At 39.8% G+C, this 13132-nt stretch overlaps 1 protein-coding gene across 3 annotated transcripts in view; it reads right to left on the reverse strand.

Annotated features, from left to right (window-relative positions):
* Positions 1-186: 186 nt before the first annotated feature.
* scai (suppressor of cancer cell invasion) overlaps positions 187-13132 on the reverse strand; it is a 32472-nt gene continuing 19526 nt past the window's right edge. For 2 of the 3 annotated variants that reach the window (XM_080876388.1, XM_080876389.1), the window contains 7 exons: positions 12479-12557; positions 10108-10207; positions 9761-9842; positions 7933-8005; positions 7441-7614; positions 7119-7219; positions 187-6554 (listed from right to left, as the gene is read on the reverse strand). In XM_080876388.1, the coding sequence (XP_080732514.1) occupies positions 6408-6554; positions 7119-7219; positions 7441-7614; positions 7933-8005; positions 9761-9842; positions 10108-10207; positions 12479-12557 (756 nt within the window). In that variant the 3' untranslated portion in view covers positions 187-6407. Of the gene's footprint in view, positions 6555-7118; positions 7220-7440; positions 7615-7932; positions 8006-9760; positions 9843-10107; positions 10208-12478; positions 12558-13132 lie in introns of those variants that run through there. The other variant, XM_080876390.1, reaches the window with a different exon arrangement.

Here is a 13132-nt window from a genome sequence, read left to right on the forward strand (position 1 = left end):
GCTAATGGGCTGCTTTTAGATTTAAGGTGCTACTCAGGCACACTAGCCTTTTTTTCCCCACACTACAACACAGCTAAAGGCTTGCTTTACAAACGGGTAAAGCTGATTGTATCACAGAACTCTTTAAACACAAACAACATACAACAATAAAGAAACATACACACATCATCTCTGTTGTGACACAGGACACTCCTTTAATGAAGCCAAATATTGTTTTCATTATTGGCTCCATCACAGAGGGGAAAAAAAGCAACATCTGATACAATAACTGATTTTAATCATTGTTAAGATGGGAACATGAGAATACACCAGTCTTTGGCACCTCCTACTCTAAACAAACATGCTGCTTACAGATAAACATCTGTTCTTTTTTTTTTTTTTTTTAAAGAAATATTAAAAATACATTTGACATTTTGACACTGATAATCACAAGCATGTGACACATGTGGGTATAAAGGACGGGTGCTCCCATCTTTTGGACAATTTTACAAGTAGAAAACAGTAGAAAGGACCCCTGCACATCTGGGGAAGAAATCAGAATTGATCAGTTGGCAGTTATTTGTGACGTGCGTTAGCAGGTTGCTGACGTGGAGTTGGGGCTTTGTGCGTCCATGTCAAAAACAAGTTTATTTCTTGTGCTCTGTTGGATTCTAATACTGCCTAGGCAGATTTCACCCCCATAGCTGGCCTTCAAAAAATCACAGCATCTTCTGTGCATTTTCACTTTGATTACTTTGAAATGGACTGAATTGGCATGATTGCAACAAAAATATAAATATATGACCGTGTGAATTCTGGAAAATAAAAGAGTGAAACTTTTCAAAATAAGGCAAATTTATGTCACAAAACGCTGAACATTTGTAGTCCTTGAACACCCAACATGTCAGATAATTATGACAGGAATAGCAACTTGACAGCAGAAGAGGAATAAAAAGTCTTTTGTGGTTTGGACAGAGTTGGATTTCAGGGTTTAGATTTCCATTTTAGTTTACAGTAGTGATATCCTCTGTATAATCCTGCAGATTACACATTCTGATAAATTCATTGCAGTAATGAACAACAACATAACACACAACATATTAAATTTTGTGTCAAATGCAGAAGCAGCGTGTGAAAAAGTAGGCACACTTTAACTGCTTCAAAAGGAATTAAGATGGCAAGCAGCAGCCAGGCACTGCTAATCAAATCCACTTGATTATCTGATCATCAGCAAGTGTGAGCACCTCCATATAAGCTCAGGTTTAGGTAGTTTGCTGCTCCTGAGCATTCAGGTGTGTTAACACAACGCCAAAGAGGAAAGACATCAACAACGATCTTTAATAAGAAAATGTTGCTGCCCATCAACCTGGCAAGTGTTAAATGGCCATTTCCAAACAATCTGTTGTCCACTGTTTGACGGATTATTCACAAGTGGAAAACATTCAAGACATGTGTCAATCTTTCAAACACTGCAACAAACCCAAGAGCTCCATTTCACAACACCAGCACAAACACCTCAGACCAACTGTCAGCACGGTGGTGGAGCGATGATGATTTGGGCACCTTGCGGTCACTGAGTGGAGCATGAACTGCTCTGTATACCAAAATGTTCAAGATTTAAATGTGAAGCCATCTGTCTGACAGTTAAAGCCTGGATGAAATTGGGTCATCAACAGGACATTAACCCTAAACACAGCAGCTAATCTATAACAGAATAACTGAAAAAAGTCAAAGTCCAGACCTCAACCTGACTAAAATGCTGTGATGGGACTTTCTGATTACTTTGAGTTATTGTTGTTAAACGTGGTTCTACGAGTTTCTGAATCATAGGGGGTACTTAGCTTGTAACACACACTGCTTTTACATTTCGACTTGCAGTGTATAATGTGTCATTTGTTTTTGTTCATTGCTAGTAGTATTTAAATCCTCCTAAAAACACCGACCAAAGGATGTAAAGCATGTACTGTGACAGTCTCTCGTTTGCGCAGTGATGTTTCCCACACGAGTCATCTTGGTCATATTATGCCTGTAAAAGTTCCATCCGTCTCACAGAATCCACCTTCTTAGTAATTTGTTTGCACAACTTGCAACATGTTGTTTGCATAATTGTATAATCTGTAAATATTTCATTCTCACAAGCTACCTTATTTAATCAAATTCATACATATCATACAAGATGAGCTTGTTAATATTTTGTTCACAGAAGCTATTTTAGTGATACAATTTTAGTACCTTGTTTACACAACTTGACATTTTATTTAACATAGCTGTTATTTTGCGTGAACTACTGATGGGTTTTTTGTTCTATTGTTTAAAAAAAATAAAAAATGTGCAGTGAATTTACCTCGAGAATATTGCACCAAAAAACATTTTAACAATCTAGTCTTCACATAGCCATTAAATCATGTGACTCACGACCCATTTCCATCATACAGAATGTTATAAACATGTTATCGCACCATGCTTCATACGCTGCTGGGTAGAGTAGTATAAAATTGACTGCAACATGAACCCCCCCCCCAAAAAAAAAAAAACAAGTTTCAGGAAACATCTGTGAGAGGCAACTTTAAATAATACACACTGTTTGCATCAATGATCCAAGTGCTGCTACATAACAAATGTTGCATTTGTGGTGATGTTTTGAACATGAACAACAGAAACAGAAGTTCCACAAACTGTTAACAGAAGCTCAAAGTTACGTTCTTCGTTTCTTTTATTTATCAGGTTTCGTCGTTATAATTCCGATGAAGGGGCAGCAGCAGTTTGTGTTTGGGGTTATTTTCCAATAGAAAAATGCTAATTTTGTGTCAGCAGGCCAAAGTGTTGAACCTTTTCAGAGATCTTTTGAGCTCTGAGAACTGAATGTACAGTAAGAAGTTATAACAACACAGAAACAAGACTTTTGGAATAGTACCTGACAAATTTGTCAGTATGCAGTGTTTGAGGATTTACTGTGTACCATTGATACAAAGTGTTAGAAAACATCATTGGTATTGCAATCCTCACCAACAGCATTACGTTTGAGCACCACAGAAATCTTTCTCATTCTTTTTCACACATGTAAATGACATGTTATTGCTGCCTACTTAATACAGCCAACTGCTATTAAAAACATGACAAAAGATGAAAAGTTTAAAATCAGTGACCCACGTAACTTTTACTCTTCAAGAGAAAGAAGGTCACCAGTGTGTAGGGCTGGTATGAAGAACAACAACATGAAAGTATTTTTCAATTTCTGGACTAAAGAACAACTAACAAGATCAGAAGAACATTAAATCTCATAAAGTGCAAGCCTACAATATTTTAAATGTCATAACTGTCAATACAGGAAACACATTACGGTAAAAAGAAAAGAAAATGTAGAAACAGCTGACTTCCATAGACAAATGTAACACTGAGAAAACACTCGTCCTCTGCCTCTCTTCACATCCTCGGAAAGCTGGAATGTAACTAGAGAAAAATGGTCAAAGAACAAACTGGCCTCTTTACCATGTTGCTCCTCCTCGCTTTAACTTCATATTTCATTATGGATTACATAGTCTTGCAAAATACTGAACAAACACATCTCTGCGCAACACTATTATACATCATGTGCGCACACTCCAATGGTGGCAATAACAAAAAAATCAACACTAAAAAGTCAAATGTCATTTCAACCAGCTGCTTCTTGCATTGCTGTATCATTCCAACATTTCAACAAGTGCAGTTAAATTTCAGCAGCCATGTGCAGTCACTTTCCCCTGCTGCTGCCAGGAATAAATCGACAGCAGTTCCTGATAAACCTTTGGACCTTTTACATCTGCCCCACTACATTAAAGATATGAGGCATGCATATTAGCCAATGTAATACTGAAAGTTTGAATATAAAGACAATTTTTCTTTTTAGCTAATACCTCTTAGATGTTAGAGGTTTCAATGGAACTGGTTGGTGATGTTATATACTATATATATATATACACACACACTTCTATTCACAAATAATCACATAAAAAGACCAAATCAACAATGAATGCATTTCAGTGTGACCAAAAACATCAAACGTTTTCTCTAAAAGACAATTAAATAATCAAACAAAGAAAGCTACCAATAAGTTGGAGGTAAAATTGAGCTAAAATTCCTCCAAGCCTCTGTGAGAGACAGATTGTGAATTGAGAATTAAACATTTAATGGCAAATGGGAGGCGGTTTTCCACTGCAGGAACTCGCAGGCTGGTCTAGTGCAGCATTCTCTTTAGTATTCATTCTGAACTGCTACAGTTTCCAGGATCGCTAACAAACCTACTGCATTAGCAGCCCTTACAACCTACTGGGGACTCACTCACTGGATAAACTCTAAGATTTTAACAACAAAAGCCAAAGTCTATACGTAGCAGTCTAATGCTTTTAAAGCACAAACAAATGTGCAAAATTTGCAACAGACACTAATATAACTGATCGCAGATATGTCAAATTGCTCTTTTTTATACATTTATGTATGCTTTTATGAAGTTTTAGTACTGTGCTATGCAAGTTCTCATATGGATTTGATATTAATGTAGTTTGGACCCCACTAAGATTAGCTTTCCTTTAAGACACAGCTAATAGGGATTCTAATATCCATCTATGGGTCTAGGATTTGAAGGCTGTAGTTTTGGCAGAGATTGCAGGGAAGCTCGACCCTCCAGCGGGTCCTGGGACTGTCATGGTTTTTTCTCCCTGTAGGACGTGCACCTTACCTAGCAGGCATCTAGTCAAATGCTGGAACAACTTAACGTGGTTCCTTTCGATGTGGAGGAGCAGAAGCCGTACTCTGAGGCTCTTCTGACTGACTCATTCGTTGCACATTGCATTGAAGCTGATGCCCGATCACTTAGGTGAGCCTCTAATGTATTTAATACCAGGTCATTTGTCAATCAACAGTATTCTTCATTCTCATTGGTGGTCATTTAAGTCGCTCACCTGGAAGTTGCGTCGCCAGCATGTTTTTAAACCCATAGTCACTAAATACTGTTCACTTTCTGTGGTTTCTCATCGATATGTTGGTAGGAATCACTTCCAGTGTGAATGCGGTTTATCGCCACGAGACACCACAGTTGGTTCAAAGGAAGCTCTGGGCTATAATCTCTAAAGTCACTCCCTGCAGCTTGGGGCCACAGGCAAGGGTAGAAACAAAGCTCATCCAGAAAGCCATAAGTTTTGCTTTTAGGATCCTGATAAATTGGCATTCATAGTCAACTTTTGGGGCAGCCCTGAATTCCTGTGGTGCAAAGTTGCCTGGAACCATCTTTGAGCTTAAAGGAGTGAAAGCCACCAGCCAGTATGGTGACAACAATGACTTAAGGACATAGCGAGAGGAGCACGACTGGTATTTCTTGTGCTTTATAAGAAAGCAGCTAAGAATGTTCTGATTAGGTGGCAGGCCACACGTTAATGCTGTCGTCATGAAGATAACAGGTGCCTATCCATTTCAGTAATAAAAGTAACGATCTGTGTTATCAGAAAGCACAACAATTTGAACCTCTGACAGGTCACCACCTCTCCCACCTCTCACTAGATTGTCTTCACCAATTGACTAACTAAACTGTACAGGCCCATGCAACACATGCACTACTTCCCTTTACTTTCTCATTCCAAGTCATCTGAACATCTACAATTTCTTTTGTGTGGTGGAGCATCCTCTTTGGAGCACACTAACTGACACACGTCTTTGCCTTTTTTAGCATGCAAGTACAGCACAGTGAAATGGGAAATGAAGCACTATCACGTCACACAAGGCTGAAAAAAAAAGTCTCCGAATTAGTTTGTTAATGATATGAAAGCGACTAACTCACAACATGTGGCGAAACAAAACCTCATGCACCTTTAGCGTGCTGCAAGTTGATACACCAAGCGCTGTTTGGCAAACACAAAACTCCAGCACTAATAATATTTTTGGTGAATAATGTGCTCATATAATAACTATTACATTTCCTGATGCATTTTTAGCTCTACCATGCTTGTCTTTTTTACAGGTGGATCAAAAACCACATGAAAGCTGCCAAGAATGTTTCCTTTCTTTGTTCCTTTACGTTAATAAATGATGAAAAATCTTTTTACAACAAACTACCAAGGCTGTTATCATCTTGATGATAGTCTGCTGTCATGAAAAAAGTTAGAAGCTGATAAACAAGAACTAGTAAGTTGAACAGTAATGTGGAGCATCTCATTTGTTTTACTCTTATGTTGCTCATATTTACCAGGCAAGCCAATGAGAGTCAAAATGGGGAATTTATGAGAAGAAACTATGTGAACATCTTTCTGTTGCATGACATTAACACTTACATGGAGGACATGAACTTGCATGTTGGGTTTTTTTTTTTTTCATTACCTGTTAAAAAACAAAATGACCATGAGGGCTTTGGCAGTGGAGTCTGTATTTACATATACGCCATACTGCCCTGTGTGAAGATGTTAGTAGGCTTCCAGTGAATCATCCCAAAATAAGCTCTGCACGTCCAGCATGGTCGCCAGCTCCAAAATATGCTTCTGTAGAAGGCTGCTCTCCACTGTGTCCTGTTTGGGGAGCTCTGGATAGGATTCCGGGAAACTCTGAGATTCCTGCAAGCACACAAACATCCAAATTGTGTTTTAGCTACCTGACAAAAATACTTTGGTGGTCACTGAAGGGTTCTCACTCTGAAGTGAGAATCAAAGGTTTAAGCGTTAAGAAGAGCTTCCTTCATTTACGAGAAATTTAAAAAATACATGATTTAAATAGCATTTAAACACAATGAGAAGGTTAAAAAATTATTGTATGCAGGTAAACTATTATAAAATTTAAAAAAATAGCAGTTTATTTTGAAAGTCATCTGTTATTCTCATTTATTAATATTATTTATTATTGCCCCCATAATAACATAAGTGTTTTTTATTGAGTTACTCGATGGAATAATTAATATTAAAATATTGATTATTAAAATAATCAATAACTGTAAACCTGTAATAATCTGGGGACTTTAGTGGGTTCATTTACTGAGTATTTGCTGACATGACATGACCTCCTGATGATGCATAAATACGACTTACTGCAAGTGCTTAAGAAACACTGGTTTGTGGAAATGCATGGTGCATTGTTGGCATATAAACTTAAACAATGTGGCTCCTTAAGGAAAGCAGACTTACCCGAAAGAGTTTATGCAGTCTCAGTGCAGCGGAGCAGAACACAAAGCGGATCAACAGCAGCCGCAGGAACTCGTCACCAAAGAACTGCAAAAAGGCTTGATCTGCATTAAACAATGTGTAAATAAGTCGATCAACAGAAGACGAATGCATCACAATTTATTTCAGTGCAGCCTTAAATCCACCATAGATTTAAACTTCTCAAGAAAGAGAGAAGTTTATTTTCATGGAGGGACCTACGAAGCTCACCTGATGGTCACAAATACAGTACACATGGGTCGTCACAGTAACCCTTTCATAGTCCATGCTAATCTCCATAACATACCTATGGTCCGCGATCGTGTTAGCATCTGCCCAATGTCACGGTACACTTTGCGAAGGAATTCTTGAGCTCTTTCCCAAAGACCTCGTTGCACACTGTTTAAGCCACACACGGAGGAGAAAGCCAAGAGCGGACTGTAGAGGAACAGAGTGAAGAGACTCCCACGCTGAGACTGATCTAAACAGGTGAAGCAGAGACATTGTAAACTGAAAGGAAATTCGATGCCTGAAAAGCTTCCACTGAAAGCAGCATCTTTACCAAACATAAAAATACTGGTAGATACCAATGACACCCATGTTAAATGTGGATTAATCAGCTGCTACAAACAGTCCAGAATTTACTTTTGTCTAACTAACATTAGACTAAAAGCCTCTTTCTCTTTCAACCAAAACACTCAGACAGCGGAGCCACAGAGAGGAAGTTAGGCAAACAGACGAAGATGGAGTTCGTTTAGGTCTTCTGGTTAAAGGAGTGTGGTTCTGCAGTGACACCCACCTTGTACACTCTTGGGATATACCGTAGGTGATAGTAGGCACACCAGGGGCTGGCCAAATAGATTTGTAAAATTCTAATACAACAAAGACAGAAACAAGCATTTTAATTATGGAAATATACTTACAAACAACAGTGGCACGTTTGATATATCTGCTGTGGACACTAGTGACATTTTTATCTTGAAGACAGATTGAGGGACATCCATACAAAAGCTGAACGTCTGACACAAACTTGTGCTGTGTGATGTGAACAGAGGTGAGCATCTGCTCAATTTATAAATATTTCGACTTTGGCAGAAAATTAGCTTCACATTTGGTCAGGAAACCCATGAGCAGATTCTCTCATACACCTTCATTCTCAGCATCACTCTCTCCCCTTTAACAGTAATATCCCCTACATTTTAATTCCCTACTCTTACCTCGACCCCCCTCGTCTAAAACTAAGAAACGCTGAAATATTAATTTAAATTTATGTATGTAAATCTACGTAAGATGAGACAAGATGTTCATTACTAAAATGTAACAAATGAATAACTAAAAAACTATTCAAATGTGATTAAAGTGTGGCACATTGAGCCATGCTTTATGAATGATGCACGCACCATGACAACCACTTCAATAACAGTTCAAATCTAAAATAACAAAACAACAAGTTATGCAGCCATTTTTTTTTCCCGCTTATCTGAAGTCGGCTCGTGGAGGGAGGAGCAGAGAAGTCCTGCCTCCACGATCCGCCACCTCCTCCAACTTATCCTGGGAAACATTGAGCCATCTCTCCAAGTGTGTCCCAGGTATACACTGGGGCCTCCTCCTAGTAGGACGTGCCCGTCTGAACACCTTGTCAAGGAGGCGACAGCTTTAGCCGTCACCCTATCGCTAAGAGAGAGGCCATCGACCTTTTGGAGCACCAATTAAAATGTAACAATTAGATTAAACCACTAGTAACTCTGGTACTGACTAGTGACAACAGTGTTGATTAGTCTGCTAGGACACAATATGTGCACATCCCTGGAAACTCATGAATATTCGCCCCTAAAATTCTACAAAAGGAATACAATTTATAAAGGTTGATTATTTTCTCTTGCCGTCTTGGTCCAACTGCTCTCACTTTCCCCCCCATCTCTACATAAAAGTCAAGTTTAATCCTACAGCTACATATGGCCTCAACCTGCATCAATAAGGTTGCCCTACATTTTAGAGTCTTGCATTAGGAGAATACGCAGTCTATGAGAGAATTCCAGCTGAGGTGTCTTTATATTGCACCACAAAGCAACTTTTTTGCCAAAGAACCGGAGAATTACTGATCTTTTCATATTGGACAACACAAGCTTTTGTCAATTCACCTCTTTCCAAAAGACTGTGGATGTAAACTTCACGTTGCATTTTGTTTGAACACACTAGTAGTGATGCAATGTGGCGGTATCCACACAGATAAAACTATTCTCAACTTTGAGGCGAGTACTTGTTACTAATGGAGTGAAGAAAACTATTAATTGACATAAGATAGGGTGTTTGTTCATGCAATTTATGAAGGAGGCATGAGAAAGACCTAACAAACATTTTCAGTTACAGGTTTCAAGTTGGCCCTGTCATCATAACTTGCACATCCCCTGAATTAGAGGATCTCCCATGCAACCATATGTCCACTAGTGTTCAGCTGCCAACTACAAGGTGATGCGTAGTGAGCGAATTTCTTTTTATGCTGATTGGGCTTAAGTTGTGTTGTGAGGTGAGAAAAGATTCCCTCATCACATTTTTCCCTCCATTTGCCCATCAACAATTCCTCACCATTTAAACGTCTCTGAAATGGAAGGTCTTCACCTACATACCTTGTAGGCCGTGCTGTTTGAAGAATCCACAATGACAAAAAGAGGCTTCCGGGTGAAAGGGAATAAGTCTCCTGGATGAAGGCTGCAATATGCCAAGCAAATGTAACTCAGCAAACCCTCAGTGAGGTTCTGCACTTTTCAAGTAACATAGATAGATTCTTAGTAAGCTCTGTCACACATTATGACTTATGTAAACATATTTAGAGTCAGGCTTTCAGCACGAAAGCCTGAAAGTCATTTACTTATTAGTAAAAGTAATAGGTAAAATCACTTCCTCTGATTTTGGTTTAGATGCTGTCAACTGAATAAACAAAGCAAAGTTAGAAGTATTGCTAGGAAATTCTCACCAATGCATTTCCTTCTGGGCCTGATTCCTCTTCTGCACCGTCTCTCCATTCACCACATCTCGATTTGTATTCGTGAGAACTCCTCCAAAATCATATGGTCCTGTGGGAAAGGGTTAGACGCTTCTTTGGTGTAACTTGAAAAGACTGTATCGGTCATAAATATGCATTGGTAATGCTTGGTAGAAGCCACTGTCCACAACATCTTCAACCACCTGAGGTACAAATTCAACAGCATTCCAAGAGAGGCTAAGTATACTGAGTCTGAACGGACCTTGTTCTGCATTAGGGATGAGACTTGAGAACCGGTTCCCAGTAGTTCAATTTCTTTTAATTGTTAGTGTGCTTGCCTATTGATCCTGCTTAACGGTTTCATTTGCACTTGCTGTAAACAGCTGATTTCAGTTGTATATTGTTAAATGGTAATTATAAGACAATGCATTTCAGGTCATTTTAAAGTGAAATGCAAAAGTAATGTAACGAGTAGTGTAACAAATTACTTTCTCCTGGGAGTAATTAAGTAATGCACAATTTTACTTTTAATTGTAATAAACTTTAAATAATGACTCCCAACCCCAATCATAACAGAGGGGAAATACCTATATGTCTTTGATATACTGCTGAGCAATGGAGGTGACTCTCAAAACTGAGCCAATGGGGACTCAATGAGAATTGATAAGGAACCGAATAGTTAAATGAAGTTGAAAACGGAATCAGCTAAATTCTTATCAATTCCCATCCATATTCTAGATCCCCTTTGATGTGGCGGCAAAGTGATTGGTGCCTGGTGTGGTGGTAATCCATGAAGGGAGCCATCAAGCTGAAAAAGGAGTCCTGTTGGGCTTGATTAGCCTGTAACACATTGGAGGCAGTTGATGTCAGCAGGCCAAGCAGAACAAACTGTGGTGTGGGAGCGGTGAAGCCATGGAAAAAGATTTTTGGATGGACAAACCGTGAGGCGACTCAGGAGGGAACTATAGGGGCATCGTACTCCTCAGCCTTCCTGGGAAGGTCTATGCCAAAGGAAAGGAGAGTTTGTCCGTTAATTGAACCCAAGATTCAGGAGGAACAATGCGAGTTTTGTTCTGTGTCTGGGAACACTGAACCAGGACGTTATCCTCTCGAGGATATTCGAGTGTCTGTGGGAGTTTGCACAGCCAGTCTCCATGTGTTTTTTGGACTTGGAGAAGGCATTTGACTATAACCCTATGGTACCCTATAGGGGGTGCTGTGTGAGTCAGGGTGTTCAGCCCATTGTTATGAGGAATCCAGTCCCTTGGTCTGTATTGCCGGCAATAAGTTTGACTTGTTTCTATTGGGTGCTGGACTCTCTCAGGGCTGCCCTTTGTCACGATTCTGTTCAGACTTTTTATGGGCAGAATATTGAGGTGTGGCCAAGTGGTGAAAGGCTTCCAGCTTGGTGACCTCAGAATTTCAGCTATGCTTTTTGTGCACGATGTGTTCACAATTGAGGAAAGAGGGGAGCAGGAGATCGACAGACAGATTGGAGCCGCAGCTGCAGTGATGCAGACATTATACCGGTACATGATGAAGAGAGAGGTGGACATGAAAGAGAAGCTGCGGATTTACCAGTTAATGAAGCCAAAGCTGAACCATGGACACAAGCAAAAGAACGAGATTGGGAGTAGAATCAGGGGAAATTAGCTTTCTCCAAAAGGTGGCTGGAGTCTCCATAGGTGAGGAGTTCAGCCATCTGAGAGAGACTCAGATTAGAGCTGCTACTCCCCGAAAAGAGCCAGTTGAAGTGGCTCGGCTATCTGACAAGGACGCCTCCTGGATGCCTTATGGTTAAAGTGTTCTGCGTATGTCCTACTCGGAGAATGCCCTGGGGTAGAACCAGTAGGACACACTGGAGAGATTATACATCTCGGCGGGTCTAGGAAACCCCGAATAAATTGCAGGTGGTGGCTGGGGAGAAAAGAATCTGGGCTTCTCTGCTCACACTGCTGCCCCTGCGACCCAGCCCCCGATAAGCAGAAGAAAATGGAAGGCAGGACACGAGTGCTGCAAACATGCCTACTATAACAAAAAACTCTTGAAATGGCAGTGTTGCATTTGCTGTTGTCTCTAATTTATTGTTATTAGTTACATCCATGACTTTGCTTGAATGTTTTTTAAAAACTTTACATCAGATAAAACCTGGAAGCCTGTCTCACGAACCAGACATTTTTGACTTTTTCAAGACATTTCATCAGATTTCTTTCACGTATTTTCACTTTTACTTCCTACCACAAACATGTGCTAACAGCTGTAATGACATTACTGATCTCCACTCCGAATCGGTCTATTATCGTATTCAGAAATTCCATGAAATTACAGACAAAAAAAACAAAACAAAAAAAGAAAAACATACCCTCATAATCTGAATGCCCAGTAGGGAAGACTCCAGTAGCTGACAGGTAGATGAGCAGAACACTGTTAGCAGGTAGCTCCTGGAAATAAAAGTGGTAAGATAAAAAAATTAAGTCACAAATTCAAGTATTTCATTTTACTATAACTACTAATCTTAAATAATTTACAGCGCATGATAACCGAAAAACTCCATTCAATTCAGTTGAAATTATATAGCGCCAATTCACAACCACGTCTGTCTGAGTATGATAATACAAGCTTGGCACACCCATTTTTTAGACAGTTTCTCCCATTCTTCTTTGTAGAACCTTTCGAGCTCAGGTTGGACAGGAAGGGTTGGGGCAAAGACATTTTCAGATCTTTTCAGAGACGTTCAATCGGGTTCAGGTCTAGGCTCTGGCTGGGCCGTGACTCCTTTGTTATCGTGACTGTGTGCGTAGGGTCGCTGTCCTGTTGGAAGATGAGCCTTCACCCCAGACCAGGGTCCAGAGTGCTCTAGAGCACATTACCATCCAAGATATCTATGTACATTGCTACAATCATCTTGCCTTCAAGTCAGACTAGTCTCCCAGTTGCTGGTGCCAAAAACATCCCCGTACCATGATGCTGCCACAACCATGATTCTCTACAGGTATGGTAATGACCAAGTGCTGAA

Source organism: Rhamphochromis sp. 'chilingali' (assembly GCF_963969265.1).
Source record: "Rhamphochromis sp. 'chilingali' genome assembly, chromosome: 2".
NCBI lineage: Eukaryota > Metazoa > Chordata > Actinopteri > Cichliformes > Cichlidae > Rhamphochromis > Rhamphochromis sp. 'chilingali'.